Source organism: Marmota marmota, unplaced genomic scaffold (assembly GCF_001458135.2).
Source record: "Marmota marmota marmota unplaced genomic scaffold, marMar, whole genome shotgun sequence".
Taxonomy (NCBI): Eukaryota; Metazoa; Chordata; class Mammalia; order Rodentia; family Sciuridae; genus Marmota; species Marmota marmota.
Window position 1 is genome coordinate 13,139,442 of NW_026000164.1, and position 19,716 is coordinate 13,159,157.

General features: G+C 39.2%; 1 protein-coding gene across 1 annotated transcript in view; it reads right to left on the minus strand.

The window, feature by feature from the left end:
- The window catches only part of Akr1d1 (aldo-keto reductase family 1 member D1), a 66,879-nt gene that overhangs the window by 15,861 nt on the left and 31,302 nt on the right, over positions 1-19,716 (minus strand). Inside the window, exons 3-4 of the mRNA XM_015493793.2 lie at positions 18,945-19,112; positions 15,460-15,576 (exon numbers count right to left, since the gene is read on the minus strand). Of these exons, the coding sequence (XP_015349279.1) occupies positions 15,460-15,576; positions 18,945-19,112 (285 nt within the window). The remainder of the gene's footprint in view (positions 1-15,459; positions 15,577-18,944; positions 19,113-19,716) is intronic.

A 19,716-nucleotide genomic window follows, 5' to 3' on the forward strand; every position in this document is an offset into this window, starting at 1 on the left:
TCATTTCCCCTCCCTCCCTCCCTCCCTCTCCCTCCCCCCCCTCTCCTTCTCTCTCTCCCTCCCTCTCTCCCTCCCTCTCTCTCCCTTCCTCCCTCTGTCCCTCTCCTAGGGATTGAGCCCAAGGGTGCTTATCTATGGAGCCACATCCCCAGTCCTTTTTCATATTTTATCTAGAGATGGGATCTCACTGAGTTTCTTAGAGCCTTGCTAAGTTGCTGAGGCTGGCTTTGAACTGGAAATATTCCCGCCTCAGCCTCTGGAGCTGCTGGGATTACAAGCATGTGCCAGGGTGCCTGACCCTATTGTTATTTTTATTGCCACTGCTGTTACTGTTTTGGTGCTTTTATTTTTAAATATTTGTTTATTGTGCACACTTTGGGTTCTGCCACAGAGCTACCCTCCGGCCCAGGGGAGAGTAATTGTGCCTAGCTCTAGTATTGACCTAGCCCCAGTTGAACCTTGGGAGATAACTTCAATTTAAGAACAGGGAGGACAAAATGCCCAGACAAAGACCATCCCCAAGTGGGCACAGCTATGGGGCTCTGGACAGTCACCCCCACAGTAACAGGAGAGAGAAATAAGACCACTGTTGTGGACATGGTACCTATGAGGGCCCTCAGCATTTGTTACCAGCACACCCTCTCAGATTGCACAAGACTAGATGTGAGTGCCACAGAGGGGAGCTGGGATCCTGGTCCCTGGCTCTCCACAGGAAACACACCAGGAGCTGTGCCAGGGTGTAAACAGAGGGTAAAATTCCAGGCCCTTCACCATGATTGCACAGTCAGTATCAGAATCTCTTCCAAGTAACCGCCAGTGTCATCAGTGTCTGTGGAAATCCCCCTCCCTGATACGGGCTTCTGCTCCGACTGTAGGAATAATCCCAGAGGGTCACCTCTACACCACATCTGCCTGAATTACCAGAGGGACCCCAGTCTCATAAGACCTACAGAGCAAGTGGGCTGCTCAGGCCCTGATGCAATGTGTATTCTGTCAAAATCCACTCATCTCAGCCCAAAAGACAGAGGGAGACTACACTACAAAGTCCAATTGGACTTAAACCCAACACTGCAGAATAAACCACTACCCTAAGATATCACCAGGAGAAGGCCACCTACTAAGGAGGCCCTCAAATAAAAGTGGAGGAGCTATTCATTCCAACAGATGCCAACATGGAAACACAAGAAATGTGAAAAAACAGGCAATATGACACCTCATAAATCTCATAATTTTGTAGATATATCAAAGTGGGTGAAATGATGGATAAATAATTCAAAAGAGTAATTTCTAAAAAGCTCAATGAATTTCAAGAGACTACAGGTAAACAACTGAAGAGAATGCAGAATGTGAATGAGAAATTCAGTAAAGAAAGATTTTTGAGAAAGAACTAAACAGAAATCTTATAAATGCAAAACCTGGTAAGTCAGATAAAACTTTGTTGAAAGCCTCAGCAACATGCTAGATCAAGTGGAAGAAAGAGTATCATAACTCAAAGACAGATCTGGTGAAGTATTACATTCAAACAGAAATAAAGAATGTACAGAACCTACAAGATCTTTGGAACATCGTTCACAGATCAGATATCTGCATCATCATCATCATCATGCCTGAGGGGAAGAAGCTACAGGCTGAAGGCAAAAACCAAGCAGAACAAAACCCTGTTCAGTGAAATAATAGAAAATTTCCCCGATCTTGGGACAGGCACAGACATCCAGGCATAGAAGGCATTTAGAACCCCAAACAGACGCGATCACCAAAAAACCTCTCCATAACCTATTATGGTTAAATTGCCAAAGTACAGGACAAAGAAAGAATGTTAACATCATCAAAAGAGGAACACCAACCCACATTTTTTTCAAATTATTTTAGTATTTTACCATTTTACCCAAGAGTACATTTCACGGCATCAAGAAAATGCCATCCTGATCACATATACTCACAACACATTATCCATGAAGGGAAAAATGGTGATGATAACATAAATTGCTGAATCACCCATATAACTTCCTGAACTCAACATTTATCACAAACTAGCTCTCTTTTCATTCCATTATAGTTCTTTTTTTTACTGGAATTTCCCTTAATTCTTTTATTTTAATTTGTTCTAATTAGTTATACATGACAATAGAATGCATTTTGAAATATCATACAGAAATGAAATATAACGTCTCATTCTTCTGGTTGTACATGATATAGGATTACACAAGTCATGTAGTCATATGTGCGCATAAGGTCATAATTTCCCAATTCATACTATTGTCCTTCCTACTCCTGTACCCCCTTTCTTCCCTTCACTCCCTCTGTCTAATCCAAATTACCTCTATTCTTTCCTAGCCCCTGGCCCTGCCATCATTATTGTGAATTAGCATCTGCATGTCAGAGAAAACATTCAACCTTGGGTTCTTTGGGATTGGCTTATTTCACTTAGCATGATAGGCTCCACATCTATCCATTTAATAGCAAGAGCCATAATTTCTTTCTTCTTTAAGGCTGAGTAATATTCCATTGTGTGTATATGTCACATTTTCTTTATCCCATCTTGTTGAGGGGCACCTAGGTTGGTTCAATAGTTTAGCTATTGTGAATTGAGCTGCTATAATCATTGATGTGACTGTGTCACTGTAGTATGCTGATTTTTTAAGTCCTTTGGGCATAAACCTAGGAGTGGGATAACTGGGTCAAATGGTGGTTCAACAAGTTTTCTGAGGAATGTCCACACTGCTTTCCATAATGGTTGTACCAATTTATAGTCCCACAGCAATGTATGAGTGTACCTCCCCCCCCACATCCTTGCCAATATTTATTATTGTTTGTATTCTTGATAATTGCCATTCTGACTAGAGTGAGATGAATTCTTAAGAGTAGTTTTGATTTGCATTTCCCTAATTGCTAGTGATGTTGAACATTTTTTCATATTTGTTGATTGATTCTATTTCTTCTGTGAAGTGTCTGTTCAGTTCTTTAGCCCATTTATTGACTAGGTTATTTGTCCAAATCACATTTAGAGACAAACCTATTAAAATATCAGTAGATTTCTCAGAAGAAATTCTCAAGGCCAGGAGGGGATGGAATGATGCATTTCAAGTCCTGTAAGAAAATAACTGCTGACCAAGAGTGCTGTATCCAACAAGATTATCTTTCAGCACTAAAGGTTAATTAAGGACCTTCCAAGATAACCATAATCTAAGATAATTCGTGATCACTAGATTGGCATTACAAAGAAACTTAAGGAAATCCTATATCCAGAAGAAGAAGAAAAATAGACACAATCATGAAAGCACACAAAAGAAGAAATCTCACTAGAAGACACACAAATGAAAAACAGGAAAGAATCAAACATAATCAACGCAGTAAACCATCACACTTCTAAGATAATAAGGAAGAAGTAAACAAAGATTATTCAAAACAACCAGATGAAAAACAACAGAAAGACAGAAGGTACATACCTTTTAATAACCCAGAATGTAAAGGGTCTTAATTCTCCAACTGAAAGGCACAGACTGGCTGAATGGATTAAAATACAATACCTACAACTAAGTTACCTGTAAGAAAATCACCTCATCTGCACATGCTTATGCAAATGAAAGTGAAAGGACAGGAAAAGGTAAGATCCAATGGAATCCAAAATGAAGCAGGAATGGCTCTACTTACATGTGACAAAATAGACGTTAAAAAAAATCAGAAGAGGCAAAGAAAGTCACTATATTGTTGGATCAGACAATTCATCAAGAAGATGTAACAAACCATTTGACCCAGCTATCCCACTCCTTAAAATCAGCATTCTACAGTGACGCAGCCACATCAATGTTTATAGCAGCTCAATTCACAACAGCTAGACTATGGAACCAACCTAGGTGTCCCTCAATAGATGAATTGTGGGGAGCTGCCCTGGATGAACATGTCTTTAAGTCCTGATTCCCCGGGGCACTGAACAATTATTGCCTTCCGTCTGGCAGGGCGGTGCCAGGTGCAGTAACTTGGGTGTTACCCCAGGCGTGGCTCCAGGAGGAGGCGTCACCAGCTGGGGTTGAGTTACACTCACCTATTCCTTTGTAATCCTACCCCTGTGCCCTTTTGGGGGATAGAATATTCCATGGAACAGCCTCCCCCAATAAAACCCGGTGCGAGGCATGTTCTCTCTCTCTTTCTTGCCTGCCTCGCCTCCTTTGTGGGAACGGGGTCAGAGGACACATCACAGAGCCCAAAGGAAAAAGTTGTTTCTCTGTCTCTGTGGGATTTTTTTTCATGCCAGTCCAGTTCACCTGGAGTGACCCTGACAGGTTTAGTGTGTGTTGCTACAATGAATGGATAAAGAAAATATGGTACATATATTCAATAGACTATTACTCAGCTTTAAAGAAGAATGAAATTATGGCATTTGCCAGTAAATGGATAGAGTTGGAGAACATCATGCTAAGCGAAATAAGCCAATACCCCCAAACCAAAGCTGAACATTTTCTCTAATATGTGGATGCTAACTCACAATAAGGTAGGCGGGGGACACTAGAGAAGAATAGTGTCGCCTTAGATTAGGTAGAGGGAAGTGAAGGGAGAGGAGGGGAGGGGATGTGGGGATAGGAAGGATAGTAGAATGAACAGACATTATTACTTTATGTATGTAGGTGACTACATGACCAATGTGATTCTACAATATGTACACTCAGAAATGAGAAATTATATCCCATCTATGTATGATATATCAAATGTATAAATTCATTATACTGTCATGTATAACTAATTAAAACAAATAATTTTTTTTAAAAAAATGATAGGAAATGAAAACAAACACCACCCCAACTGTTTATGAGGCTTTAAATAAAAATTATAAGTGGTGTACAAATTTAAAAAAGATACAACAATTATAAATGTATATGCACCAAATATTGGAGCACCTAACTGAATGAAACAAATACTATTGGACATAAAGGGAGAAGTAGGCCTGAGTACAATAATAGTGGATGACTTAAATACCCCACTCTTACCATTAAAACATCCAGACAAAAAACTCAACAAAGAAACATCATAGTTAAATTACACATAGATCAAATGTTCTAAACAGGCATCTGCAGAACGTTCCACCCAATAACAGCCCAATATACATGTTTTCATCAGAAGATGTAGTTTTTACCAAAATAGATCCTGTGTTAGACCACAAGGCAAGTCTTAACAAAATTTTTTAAATGGAAATAATTTCTTGCCTTTTATCTGATCACAGTGAAAAGAAACTAGAAATCAATGGCAAGTTAAACCACAGGGATTCTACAAATACATGGAGATTGAAAAATACACTATTGAACAGTGACTCACTGGAGAAATATGAGAAGAAATTAAAAATCAAATGAAAACTGAAACAGAGCATACCAGAATTTATGGAATACAACAAAAGCAACACTCAGAGGGAGGTTTATGGCCATCAGTGCTTACATTATAAAATAAAAGCTCTCAAGTACATAATCTAATGATCCATCTCAAAGTCTTAGAAAAATAAAAACAACCAAACCCCAAATCAGTAGAAGAAAAATCAGAGTAGAAATAGGTAAAATATAAAGAACAATACAAAGGACCAATGAAATAGAGTTGGTTCTTTGAAAAGATAAACCAAATTGACAAATTTTTATCTAAAGTAACCAAAAGAAAGAGAAGAACTAAATAAATAAATTAGAGATAAAAAGAAGACATTACAATAGACATCACTGAAATTCCAGAGATCATTAGGGAATATTTTGAACATCTATATGCCAATAAATTGAAAAATTGAGGAGAAATGGATAAATTTCTGGATATCTGACCTAAAATTGAACCAAGAAGATACAAAAAAAAACTAAATAGATTTATAATCTCATAGCTTGTTATTAAAGTAATATAAAGCTGGGCATGGTGGCGTATGCCCGTAATCCCAGTGGCTCAGGAGGCTGAGGCAGGAGGATCTCGAGTTCAAAGGCAGCCTCAGCAAAAGTGAGGCACTAGGCAACTCAGTGAAACCCTGTCTCTAAATAAAATACAAAATGGGGCTGGGGATGTGGCTCAGTGGTTGAGCTTCCCTGAGTTCAATTCCCAGTACCAAAAAAAAAAAAAAGTAGTAGTAGTAACAAAAAGACTCTCAACAAAGATAGTCTAGGATTGGGTGACTTCACTGTAAATTTTATCAGACTCTTAAAGAAGAATTAAAGTAGAGTCAAGGATAAAAATCACGTGATCATCTTGATAGATGTAGAAAAGTCTTTGATAAAGTTCAACATCCCTTTATGATAAAAGGGATGTTGAATAAATTAGTATTTGAGCTTTGTATTCCAACATAATAAAAACTCTAATGACAAACTTATAGCCAACATCATACTGAATGGAGAAAAACTGAAAACGTTTCCTCTAAGATGAGCAAGAATGTCCACTCTCACTGTCCTCGTTCAATTTAACACCATGTTTTAGCTAGAGCAATGAGACGAGAGAAAGAAACAAAAGGTATACAATAGAAAAGGACAAAGTCAAGTCATTCCAGTTTGCTGACAATATAATTCTATACATACAAAATCCTAAAGACTCCACCAAAAGACTTTTAGTGGATTGATAAACAGATTCAGTAAAGTAGCAGGACACAAAATCAGCATACACCAATCAATCGCTTTTCCATAAGCCAATAATGAGCTTTCTGAGAAATCAGTAGTTAACTCCATTTACAATCAACAAAATAAAATAGAATAAAAACCTAGGAATAAACCTAAGGATGTAGGAATAGCTCTACAATGAAAACTGTAAAACACAGAAGAAATTGAAGAACCAACTAGAAGGGGGAAAGACTTCCCATATTCATGGATCAGGAGAATTAATATTGTAAAATGTCCATACTACTCAAAACAATCTATAAATTCAATGAAATCTCCATCACAAGACCAACTATATTCTTCACAGAACTATAAAAAACTATCCTACAATTCATACGAAAGCACAAAAGACCCCAGATAGCCAAAACAATTCTGAATAAAAAGAGCAATACTAGAGGCATCAAAATACTAGATCTCAAAACACACTGCAGAGATATGGTAACAAAAACAGCATGATATTGCCAAGAAAAGAAAAAAAAAAAAACTAGACATGTAAACCAATGGCATAGACTAGAGAACTCAGAAAGAAATTCAGGTATCTTCAGTCAACTGATTCTTGATAAATGTCCAAAAACATACATTAGAAAAAGGACAAACTCTTTTAACAAATGCTGTCTGGTAAACCAGATATCCACCTGTAGAAGTCAGAAGCTTGATCCTTGTCTCTTATCCTGAACAAAAGTCAACTCAAAGTGGATCAAAGAGGGCTGGGGATATAGCTCAGATGGCAGAGTGCTTGACTTGCATGCACAAGGCCCTGGGTTCAATCCCCAACACCAACACCAAAAAAAAAAAAAAAAAAGGATCAAAGACCTAATATAAGACCCAAGACTGCAGTTACTAGAAGACAAACAGAGGAGGAATACTTCAAGATATTGGCACAGTGCTTGATTTCCTGAATAGGACTCAAATAGCTCAAGAAACAAAAGCAAGAATTGGCAAACAGGATTATATCAAATTAAAAACTTCTGTACAGTAAAGGAAACAATTAACAGAAAGAAGAGAGAGCCTACTGAGTGGGAGAAAAACCTTTATAGGCTATTCATCTAACAGGATCATTATCCAGAACATGTTTAAAAAAAAAAAAAAACTGCAAAAACTTAACTACAAAACAAGTCAAGCCACAACAAAGGACAAATGACCTGAATAGGCACTTCTCAAGGACAAAGTATAAATGGCCAATAATTATATGGAAAATGCTTGATACCTTCCGCTCTCTTTGCATTTAGGGAAATGCAAATCAAAACTCCATTGAGAATCCAGGGATTCCATCTCACCTCATAAAAAGACAGAAAAAAATATATACAACAAATGCTGATGAGGATGTGGAGAAAAAGGAACCTTTATACACATTTAGTGGAGATGTGCATTAATAAGTCACTTTGGAAAACAGTATTGAAGTTCCTCAAAAAAATAAAAATAAAAGTACTCTATGATCCAGCTATCACAGTCCTGGGTATACATCTGAAGGAACTGAAGTCAGCCTACAAAAGAAACCGCTGCATGCCCGTGTTTATTGTGGCAGCATATATAATAACAAAATATGGGAACAGCCTATGTGCCTGTCAGTAATTGAAAGAATAAAGAAAATATGGTAGACATACACAATGGAGATTTTCTTCAGCCATAAAGAATAATAAAATCCTGTCATTTGTTGGAATGGATGAAGCTGGAGGACATGTGAAGTAAAATAATTCAGACCCAGAAAGAAAAATATGTCGTGTTTTTTTTTAATATGTGGAAACTAAAAACAAAATGAAATGAAAAGATGATCTGAAAGTAGAAGGGGGACTGTTAGGGACTAGAAAGGGGATCCGTGTTGTTGGGAAAAGGTATAATGGCAGCCACACCCCAAAAAACCAACATGGCGCCTGATGTGCTTCTCTTCCTCTCTGTCTCCCGCCAGCGCCAAAAACTCTCAACGGCGGGAAACCTTAGCCCCAAAAAGAACTGATTTCGTGGGAATTGATTTCATGGGCTCCGGAACTGACATCTGGAAGAACTTACCAATAAACGGGGGTGACCCGTCATTTACCTAAGCCCTGCCACCTATCCTTAGATCTATATAAGCCCAGAGCCTTTTGTAATAAAGTGGAACTTCTCAGGTGATTTGTCTCGCCTCGCATCTTCTTTCAAGTGTAAGCAGGGAGAGAGGACCTCATGGAGGACAGACATGATCAATCTGTGTGCATGAATGGGACTGTCTAAGTGTAACCCTGTCATGTGCAGAATTAATGTATTAATTTGAAATATATATGAATCACACTATATTATACATACTATATTTTACCTTTTGTGGCACTGCCCAAGAATTCTTTCATAGTCTCATAATCTCACCTGGCATTCATTTTAAATTGAATTATTATTTTTTCTTTATTTAATGATAAGTTATCATTCTTAAGCCATGGAATTCTCTCTTAGAAAATTACTTTTATTTAAAAAAAAAAAGTGGTGGCTGAGTGAGGGTTAGGCCTATTTGTGGTTTGGCAGTCTATCCTTATTAAGGTTCAAGGCAGCAAATTTCCTACTGTCTTAAGAAACCAAAGATCATCACTGAGAGTGAGAAGAAATTCTTCAGGTAAGAAAAGTGAAACTAATGGCTGAAGGTTCCCTGAGTGTCAGAAAACGGATAGCAGGTGACTGCTTTGTCCTGTGGTGCTTTCCTTTCTCTCTTTGGGCCCACCAAGAGTTTAGTGTCTTCTTTTCTACCCTGTGTATGATCTGAAGGTCAAACTCCTTCTCTGGTTTTTGGTTGGTCCTCTTCTAACTAAGCCTGACGAAGGAACACAGTCCTTCAGATTTCTTCTTTTGTGAACCCAAATCTTTGAAAGGGGATTCATGACTATTTAATAAGGAGGACCATGATATTTCCAACTAACATGACTTACAAGGTGGTGTTGAAAATTTCCAGATATTTAACAAAACAATCCCAAACTCACTTCCTAGATGGACACAAAAATCTAAGGATAAGACGCCGATTTAAGGAAAGGTCATCCTGGCCTCATGCTCAGGCCTTTGCTTTTTGGAAGGGCCACCTCACTCTGGTGACACTGATTAGATTTCACCTTTACTGTGACTACAGTCCAGTACTGGTGAAGCTCATCATTTTATACTACCACTTTCTGTTCTATAGATATGTCACACTGATACAGTACCAGATCCAATATTACCCTTGTAATATTGAAGTTAATGAGATCTCCTTTTCTTCCCCATCAGCAAATTTCTTTTCTGGTCAGTAACATAAGCCTTCATACTTCCCCTGGACTGCATGTTTCATCACCATTATTTTTATATTCTATCCCCTGATATCCCTCTTCCTATAGAGCTATCCTCTTCCAATCCCTCACCTATTGAGCTCAGTCCCACAGCTCCCTATTGAGCATGTTCTAGGATCTGGGGATATCATGGTTGAGAAGACGACCAAGTTCCAAGTCTAATGGGAATTATATTCTAGTATAGATAGAATAACAAACAAGATGAGCAAGAAAATAAGATTTAGGTACCGATAAATGCTAAAAAGGCTACCTGCATGATAGAAAATAACTTGAACAGGATGAGTTTTGATAGAATTTTTAGGGAAGGCCTCCTTAGTCAGATGACAACGAATGTTTATAAGCCTCCTAAATTCACATGTTGAAACCTGATCACCATTAGGAGATGGAGCCTTTGAAAAGGGATAAGGTCAGGACGACTCTGACCTTGTGAATGGGCCTGATAGATACCCTTATAAAGGAGGCTTCAGACAGCTGCCCTGACCCTTCCACCCTGTGAGGACAGGTAGGCAGTGCTGTCCATGAGGAATGGGCCTTCACCAGACACTGAATCTTCCGGCACCTTGATCTTGGACTTCCTAGGTTCCAGAACTATGAGCAATAAGTTTCTCTTGTTCGTGAATTCTTCAGTCGAATGGATTTTGTGGTAGCAGCCCACGTGGACTAAGATGGTACCCCTCAGATGCCTTTACCATTTTTGCATATGCTCTGCTTTCACTACCCACAGCCAGCACCTGCTTGAATCTGTCTGTTAGAAGACAGACCTCAGACCGATAGAACCTGTTTTTGCTTCTTCACATGGGGTGTGCCCAGGAATTGATACCCACCGGGGGCAGCTCTTGACCTAGAGCTGCAGAGGTAAAAGTATTGCTGTTCCTCAATCAAGTGATTCTGAGATGTGACTAACTCTGGCTAGAGGTTCCCAGGACCTTGAGTCAAAGTTGCTTTCTGGAGGACTTTTTCTGTCACACCTCTGCTTGACTCCTTTTACCCCAGTCACATTTCCTCACTTCCCTATGGGTGTTCCCCAGTTGCAGATCATAATAACTCACTCTCATGTACCTCCTCATTTCAGGGTCTGACTCTGGACTGGAGTCAGAGCAGTAGAGATGAAAATAAGAGAAGAGATTAACATATGAACTAGGAGTGGGGCCAATACCTTTAATGTTGGCTTGGAAATGAGATGAAGTGGTGGCAGTAAGGGACAGAAAGAAAACAAGGATAATTCCTAAGCTGCTTAGCTGAATGGTAGTAATCATTTCCTGACGTTGGGGCCAAGATTCAAGAGTGTTCTTTTTTTTCTCCAATACTGGGGATTGAACCCAGGGATGATCTAGCACCAAGCTCCTCAACTACACCCCCAGCCCTTTTTTAATTTTTTGAAACATAATCTCATTAAGTTGCTTAGAGCCTTGCTAGGTTGCCCAGGATGGTCTCAAACTTACAATCTTCCTGCCTCAGCCTCCTGAGTTGCTGGGATTACAGGCATGAACTACCACACCCAGAAATATTTTGGATGTTTTGACCAATCTGTTTATTCTTTTCCTGTAGCACTGTGGATTGAATTTAGGGATGCCTGCTAGGCAAAAGCTCTACCACTGAATTACACCCTTAGTCTCTGTTTGACATTCAAGGGAGTATTTGGAAAGACAGTTGAACAGAGAAGCCTAGGGTTCAGAAAGAGATCATGGTTACAGATTAAATTTGGGATTCATCAGCCTGTAAAATGGTCTTAAGGCTGTGTGAGTGGGTGGAATCAATTTACAAAGATAGTAGGCTTAGGTCCTATCCATTTCCACCCTGAGCATATAGAACCTCATCTAACCTTGGAAGCTAAACACTGTTGGTCCTGGGAAGAGAGTGAGGCCAGTAAGACAAGACTATGGCAGAAAGAGCAGTGGGCATAACAACATTTGAAGGTTGGCAGAGGGTAGCTGTCAAAGAATCATGAGAATGTATTATCATACAAGCTGAAAGAGGAAAATATTTAAAGAGGGAGATGAACACACAACTGTGTTGAAAGAGATCAACACAGTTGATCAACGAGGACAAAGTGTCTGTTGGGTTTGGCAGGATGGACACCTTTGCTGACTTTGATAGAAATCTCTTATAGGGAGCTGTTACCATTTGAATATGTCTACCAGAATTTATGTGTTGAAAGCTTAATACCCATTGCAACAGTGCTGGGAGATGGGGACCGATGACAAGTGGTTAGGAGTATAGCCAGGTGCCATTATAAAAAGGACGTATAAGAGTGAGTTTGTTCTTTTGCAGTCTTTCCTCTTCCACCTCTGCCATGCATTGACAGCAAGAAAGCTCTTTTCAGATGCCTTGATAATAGATCTCCCAGCTTCCAGAACTAGGAGACAGTAAATATCTGTTCTCTATAAATGATGCAGTGTTGAGTGTTCTGTTAGCACAAAACAGACTGAGAAGGGAATGCAGTAATTGGACAATACCCATTTTATTCTTAAATATTTTTCTCATTTTTTCCTCTACCATCTTACTTTCACAAAACTCAACTTTCCCTTAATAATAACTTTCCACATTGTTCTCTTAGCAAAGAGAATTTCTCCTGTTTCTTCCTGTCTCATTGAAAGGAAGAACCAGTCTCCTTTCTCCTTTCTCTCTTATTAATGTGAATAATTATTCACATTAATTATTTTTCATCTCTGATTTCTAAGCTCTCAGATTTTCTCAACATCTATGACCCAAATTTCTACTCCACTCTTCCTCCGTATTTTTTGCCTTTTGCATTTTATCATTTTACTCATCTTCTGAAATGACCTTATTCCTCCTTCACAAGTTCTGTTACATGATTTTTTTTCTTCCCCAGATGCTACTATCAAGCCACCCTAACCCACGTTAGGTATTTCCACGTGTCCCCTTGAACTTCCACCATGTCTGCTTTATCCTGAGAAGTTGGTTTTTCTCTTTCCTACACTGTCGGGCAGTATAGGAAGATTAATTCAGCCCTCCAAAAATCCATGCTACTTACTCTTATTTCTGTTCATTCATCTTTTAAAAATGTCTTCTAATTTTTTTTCTATTTTGTTGCTCTGAAATCATGTCTGCTTATCAACTTGTCACTTTCAAAAAACACTGAGATTTTTGACAAAAAAGATTTTTTTCACTTAAAAAATTATGAGATTAAAAAGCTTATGATGTTTTAGCTTCAAGTATTCATTTCCCAATTACAGGCCCAGTTGGGAGGTATCATTATATTGTGTCAATTCTTACTGTTAGTTTGATCTCGCTGAGCTTTGATCCTTTCAAGAGTACAAATAGAAGTTTTCTATTTGCTTTCTCCAAAAAAGACTTAAAAAAGTTATTTCGTCCATAGACAGGTAAACTTTTTTTTTTTTTGGGGGGGGGGTACCACAGGTTGAACCCAAGGACATTCAACCACTGAGCCACATTCCCAGCCCTTTTTATTTATTTTTTATTTTTTTGACAAGTTTCCCTAAGTTGCTTGTGGCCTTGCTGAGTTGCCAAGGCTAGCTTTGAACTCTCTGGCCTCCTGACTCAGCATCCTGGATGACTGAGATTACAGATAAGTGCCACTGCACCCAGCTAAACTTCATCTTATCACTTTTAAATACAGATTCTCCCCCAAATTTTAAGACTCAGATTTAGAAAAAAATCTACCATTTGAACAAGAGTCAACAATAACTGAGTGAGATGAGAGTTGAGATCATGATACCAAGAAACCACTGCTGTCCTTGGGTGTTAGGCTCAAGAGGAGAAGTCAGAAGGGACAGTGGAGTGTAAAGATGAGCATGGCATTGACCACACGTCACGTGACCCAGGGTCTGACCCCTAAATCTGATGAACTTGGAACATGAGTAACTGACTTCAAGATTTTGAGGCTCACTTTCTCTTTTTTGAAATGAGATTATTAATATGTATAATTGCTAAGCATCCTTTCCACCCAAATATTTCATAATAGCATCTTTTATTTTATTATCTCTTCAATGCCAGGCATTGTGTCAGTACCTCCGAACTTGGCCTTTTAGTGACTCCCCGAAGTAGACACAAATTAGCTATTATTGTTTTCACGCAATTGACAATGGAATTGAAGTTCAGAAAGAGTGACTCTTCTAGGGAGTAATAAAGTCAAAAGTCAAGAGTGAAAATTGACAATAGAATTGAAGTTCAGAAAGTTAAGAGTGATTCTTCTAGGGAGTAATAAAGCCAAAAAGTTTGGGTGACTCCAAAGCCCATATTCTTTCCACTACACCATATTTAGGTGATGTGGGAAGGAGATTAGGTATGACTCAACCAAGCCATCTGGCTCCTATGGGACTGAGACGGATTCAGAAGAGGCAGCCTGGCTCTGGAGCCCATGATCCTTATCATTTGTCACAAATGACCTCTAATTAATGAGTACAGTAGACATCTGTGACCTTTGTGTTCTACCATCCCTATTCCCTCCCCTCTCATTCTATGGTTTTTGGCTCAACTTCCTCATTTAAAATGGTGACTTTATGATGTTTTACAAAAGTGGGTTCTTCTTGCTTCTGGATGCAGCCCAAGATGGCAAAGGGTGGTATCTGAGTCTCACAGAGTTAGAGAAGTCAGTGTCAGCCAAGGCAGTCAGAAAGGAAATTGAGTGGGAAATAAAATTGGTACAAGAATGGTCACTGGGTGCAGGCCTAACCTTTAGGCATCTGAACTCACCTTAAAGGCCATGGGNCCCCCCCCACCCCACCCCACCCCCGGCTTTTTTGCTTGTAGTTCTCTAGAATAGCTGATGGATGGACTGGGAATGAAGTATCCTGAGAAAAAGAGGAACTGTCCAGAAGAGCCTGGTCCCTATTCCTCTCCCTCATAGAACAGGGTTTCCTGCAGTGCTCTTGCCCAGCAGGCATGTTCCCCTGGGCTATAAAACCCACCTTTTGGAATCTCTCAGCTGTGGAGTTACAGGCATTTGTAAATGAGTCTCCATCTGCTCTGGGCAGCTTTCCTTAGTCTTGGGGAACCAGCTTGTCATGAATTCCAGGCTTCTGTTGTCCCTTGATGCTTATCTGTGACTAATAAAGCTGCTTCACTTGTGTGAATGTTCTGTCTCTCCAGACTTGTGCAGGTGATGAGATCAGCCCAAGATGTAGTGGGCTGGTGTTAGGGTAACTGGTATATGATAAACTGGCTTTCAGTAGGGCCTTGGGAGAAGAATAGTTCTCAAGGTCTCTCTGAAAGCAAGACCTTAGGCCACAGCTGTCCTGTCAAACAGACATGCACCATCTAATGAGATGCAAATTGAATGCAAAAAAAAACAAAAACATATTATCTGTGCTTTCCTCTTCTGTATTGTTTTGAGCCAGAGACCAAGATGGAAAGAATTTATAGTTGTAAAAACATGGTATAATAGAAACCACATTGAGTTAAGAATCAATAAACTTGGGGTTCAGACCCAAGTCTGTGAAATTAACCTTTCTGTGCATTTGACAGGGAAGGTTAGTACTCTGATCTATGGAAACAAAACATCGTAACATTCTGTGGTGCTAGATAATGAACAAGGCCCATGCACACAGCTGTGGGCTCATGGTCACTGGGTGCAGGCCTAACCTTTAGGCATCTGAACTCACCTTAAAGGCCATGGGTACTTCAATGATGTAAAGATCCACATAATCCAGTTTCAGGGACTTGAGTGTCCTCTCCAGGGCTGGGCGGACCATCTCTGGGACATGATTTGTAGCCCACAGCTGAAAGAATCAAGGGGAGAGAATTAATGTCCATGCTGTTTTCACATTAATGCAACTTTCTATTTTTTTTGCAAAGCATTCATGCACATTCCATTCACTCATTTCACAAAAAATAGGGCTATGCTGCAATGTTAACTGAGTGTCGGATGAGCGGGAAACACTCTTTTGACACCAGAGCATCACTCTATCTGAACATGGTATACGACACTTAAAGACATACCTGGCTGCAAAGAACCCAATTATATGACAAAGCCTTTTGGTCACCCTGTGCTAATTTCCTAACTGATCCATGTTGCTTTCACTCTTCTTCACTGTGTAACCAGAGAACATGTATCTAGCTAGATGTTGTGAATTAGGCTGGCACATTTTTTTAATGCCATTTTGATAAAATGTGTCCTTCAAACGAGTAAAGAAAATAATTATGCGCATGGCTTCAGGGGATCCTTTGCTTTGTGATAGGTGGTACAGAAACCTGGCAAAATTTATTGCACGACTTTTGATTCTTCCTTGCTCTTTTGTTCTGCTTTGTTCTTATAGACCCAGGGAATTCTCCCAATTTCTACAAGAATTTACTCCATTTCTAAAACATTACATGGTTTGTCACAGCATGTATACCCTTAGGTATGTAAATCTGAGTGACAAGGAGTACTCAGACTCACAGGAAAAATTAATACATCATCTCACAGCATCAATCTTACGCAAAGATTTTGTTTTTAAGGTAAAAAAGGTTTTGACTTTTTGTACTCTTTTGTCACAAGAAGACAAGCAAAATTGGTAAAATCTGAATTTTTGCTGCTGTGTTGGACAATGATTTTTTTTCCTGCCCTAAAACCGTAGAGAAGAAAACACGATGCGGAGAGAATAGTGGGAAAAAGTGTTTTAGTTATTATTGTGGGTCCCTTCACTGTTATTGCTGCCAACCTATCCGAGGGAAAATCCTGTTTTATATTTTAATTTGCTTTTAATCAACACACTTATAGTATTAGATTCATGCCAGATACTGTTTAAGTGCTTTATAAATGTTAAGTCATAACAACTTTATGAAGTGGCTGACATCATTTTCTCCATTTTACAGAGATGGTAACCAATGCCAAGTAGCTCACAGCTAGCAGGGAATCTGGGGCGAGCAGTTGTATACATTGTTTTGCACTCTGACAGCCAATCTGGCTCCAAGGTCTGTGCACTTAACCATTGTCCCACTGCCTCTCAGGCATGGGTGGAGCTACAGTGAAAGCTGATCCTATGGGGCATAGCCTGTGCTGTGATGTGAACTCAGGTACACACACCCTTTCTGGTTTACTTACTATCATATGTTCTTATGTGTACTTTATGATATTCAGCACATTATTGATCTTGTACATGTACAAATATCCAGTTACATGCACAACTGTACTTGAGGGCAATTTAAAGGATTTTGAAAGATAATTTGACCCCTTCCTTCTTATATGTTACTTTCAGCACCCATCATAGTGAGAAATAGCTATAAAATAGGTTAAGCTAAAGGATTATGTGGTACACCTGCCCCAGGTGTTTACACAGCTAGCTTTTGTATTTGTGACCTTAAGAACTTGTGTGTGTGTGTGTGTGTGTGTGTGTGTGTTGCTGGGGTTTGAACCCAAGGCCTTGTGCATGCTAGGCAAGTACTCTACCACTGAGCTACATCTCCAGCCCCTGAACTTATTTTTTGATTGATATTTGTTTGCTTTTATTAAACAAAATCTATTGGTTTAAAAAATTGATTCAATTTCTTAGTCTATTAAACTTATTCAAGTATTTCCTTTTAACCCTCTTACTCGTCACAAAATGTTATTCTACCTACTACTACTTCTCCCAAACCAATAAATAATACAATAATATTAAAAATTCTGTTTTGCATGATTTTTATGTCATCTTATATTTATCTTAAAAAAATACAAACTATTTTAATTAAACATAGTGTACAGTTATCCTTCAGTTGCTGTGAGGAATATTGGTTCCAGGACCACCCTTCTCCCACCAAGAATACCAAATCTGAGGATCTGGCATAGAACCTATGTACATCCTCCTGTATATTTTAAATAATCAATAAATTACTTATAAGATTGAATGCAGTGAAAATCCTATGTAAGTATTCATTATACTGTATTTTTTAAGGGAATAAGGACAAGAAAACAGTCTCTATTTGTTCAGTACTGATGCATTTTTTTTTCCTGAATATTTTATATTCACAGTTGGTCAAATCCACAAATTCAGAATATATAGATATGGAGGGCCAACTGTACTTACAAGAGTTTATTTACACAGACACACACACAGTTGAAAAATAAAATGAACATCTGACATTACTCCACTTTTGTGAGGTCAAGAAATAGAACCTTACCTGTCTAAGAAGCCCACTATGGACCTTATGCAGAGGATATTCCATCTTAAAATTTGTGTTTATCTTTTCCTTGAGTGGTTTTATAGGTTTCACTCTCTATGAATGTATCTCTAAATAATAATGTATAATTTTGCCTTTTTATCTCTGTATAAATGGAATTCTACTGAGAACTTGCTTTTCCCCCTATCAGGTTGTCAAAATTCACATCCACCCTATTGGTGCTTCTAGCTGGACTTCATTCATCATTACTTATGTACTGGGCTTGAATATATCCCAATTCATTTGCCTCTTCTATTCTTGGTGGGCCTTTGGGTTCTTTCTAAGTTGGGGCTATCATAATCAGCAGGGCTGTGGGCACCCTTACAAATGGTATTAGTCATATAAGACAAAAGCTCTCTGGAATATGTACCGGGGAGGAATTGTTAAGTTATAAGGTGTGCACATTTTCAGTCTCATATGCGTGAACCTTGGAAACATTATACTAACTGAAAGAAACTAGGCACGAAAGACCACAGATTGTGTGATTCTGTTTCTGAGAAGTGTCCACCATATGAAGCCTATAGAGACGGAGAGTACTTCAATGGTTGCTAGTGACTAGGCAGGAGGAATAAATGGGAAATGACCGCTAATGGGCAGAGGGTTTCTTCTTGGAGTGAAAAAAAAATGTTCTGGAATTAGGTGATGGCTGTACAACCAAAGACCTGATTTAAAGGAGAGACTTTATGGTTAGTGAATTGTATCTCAATCTAAAAAATAGCAATAGATGCACAAATAGTCACGTGCAAAAGAAAAAGCAGGCTTTGTTCAAAGTTGCCTAAAATCAGTACCTATGTATGAACAAGGATCCTCTCCCTAACCTGCAGGGGGAATCAGTCCTCTAAATTCTTGGGACGATTGAGATCTGGCAGTTGAGGAGGAGAGACAGGTCTTGAGAAGTCCAACTTTCTTTAGCCAAGAGAAGAGGCGCCATGAATGCAAATGGAGATGGAGGGTGAATGCAAGATCTCACCTTTCCACAGTAGAAAATATCCTCCCTCTTCACCTTCCCTTCTGCTATCTTCTCACTGATGGCGTCTCCCACTTCATTCTCATTTTGGTAGAGGTGGGCCCCATCAAAGTGCCGATACCCTATGTTGATGGCAATCTTCACTGATGCTGCACAGTCCCCCTTTTTGGTCTGAAATGACAAGCAGTTTGGGGTTGAGGTGAAGGGAAACCACCATTAATCAGGAAATTTTGCCTTGCCTTGTTTTACAACTAACATGACAATTCCCAATTCCACGCTGTTGTAGACACCGTGAATGGTAGACCGTGTATGGAGACAGAGCCTCCCCTCCTCCAGCACGCAGTGTACTTTAAATATATGCAGCTTACTATGTGTCAACGATACCTCAATAGATTTAGGAAAGAAGGATCATTGGGGTCATGTTTGATTTTTTCAAAATGCATATATTTTGTAAAATTTGGTAGCCAAATCTTTGTTCATTTTATTAATCTGAATTAATCAGAAGAATAAGACTATCCTGTCATTCAGTCTGAAGCCACAGTACAGGGGGACATCTGAATGACATGTCTTGTCCAGTTTGTGTCCAGTCACAGATGTGCCCATGGCACTTCCAATACGCTTACTGTGCTTGCTAAATTGGAGTCTCAGGGAGTCAGATCTAACCCAGCTCATGATGGGCCAGTTCTTAGCGCCTGGTTTCTAACACTAAGAAAGCCAAGGCTTCCGTGGCAGGGAGTGTGAGTGTGTAGTTGTCATAGCAACTGGAGAGAATTCC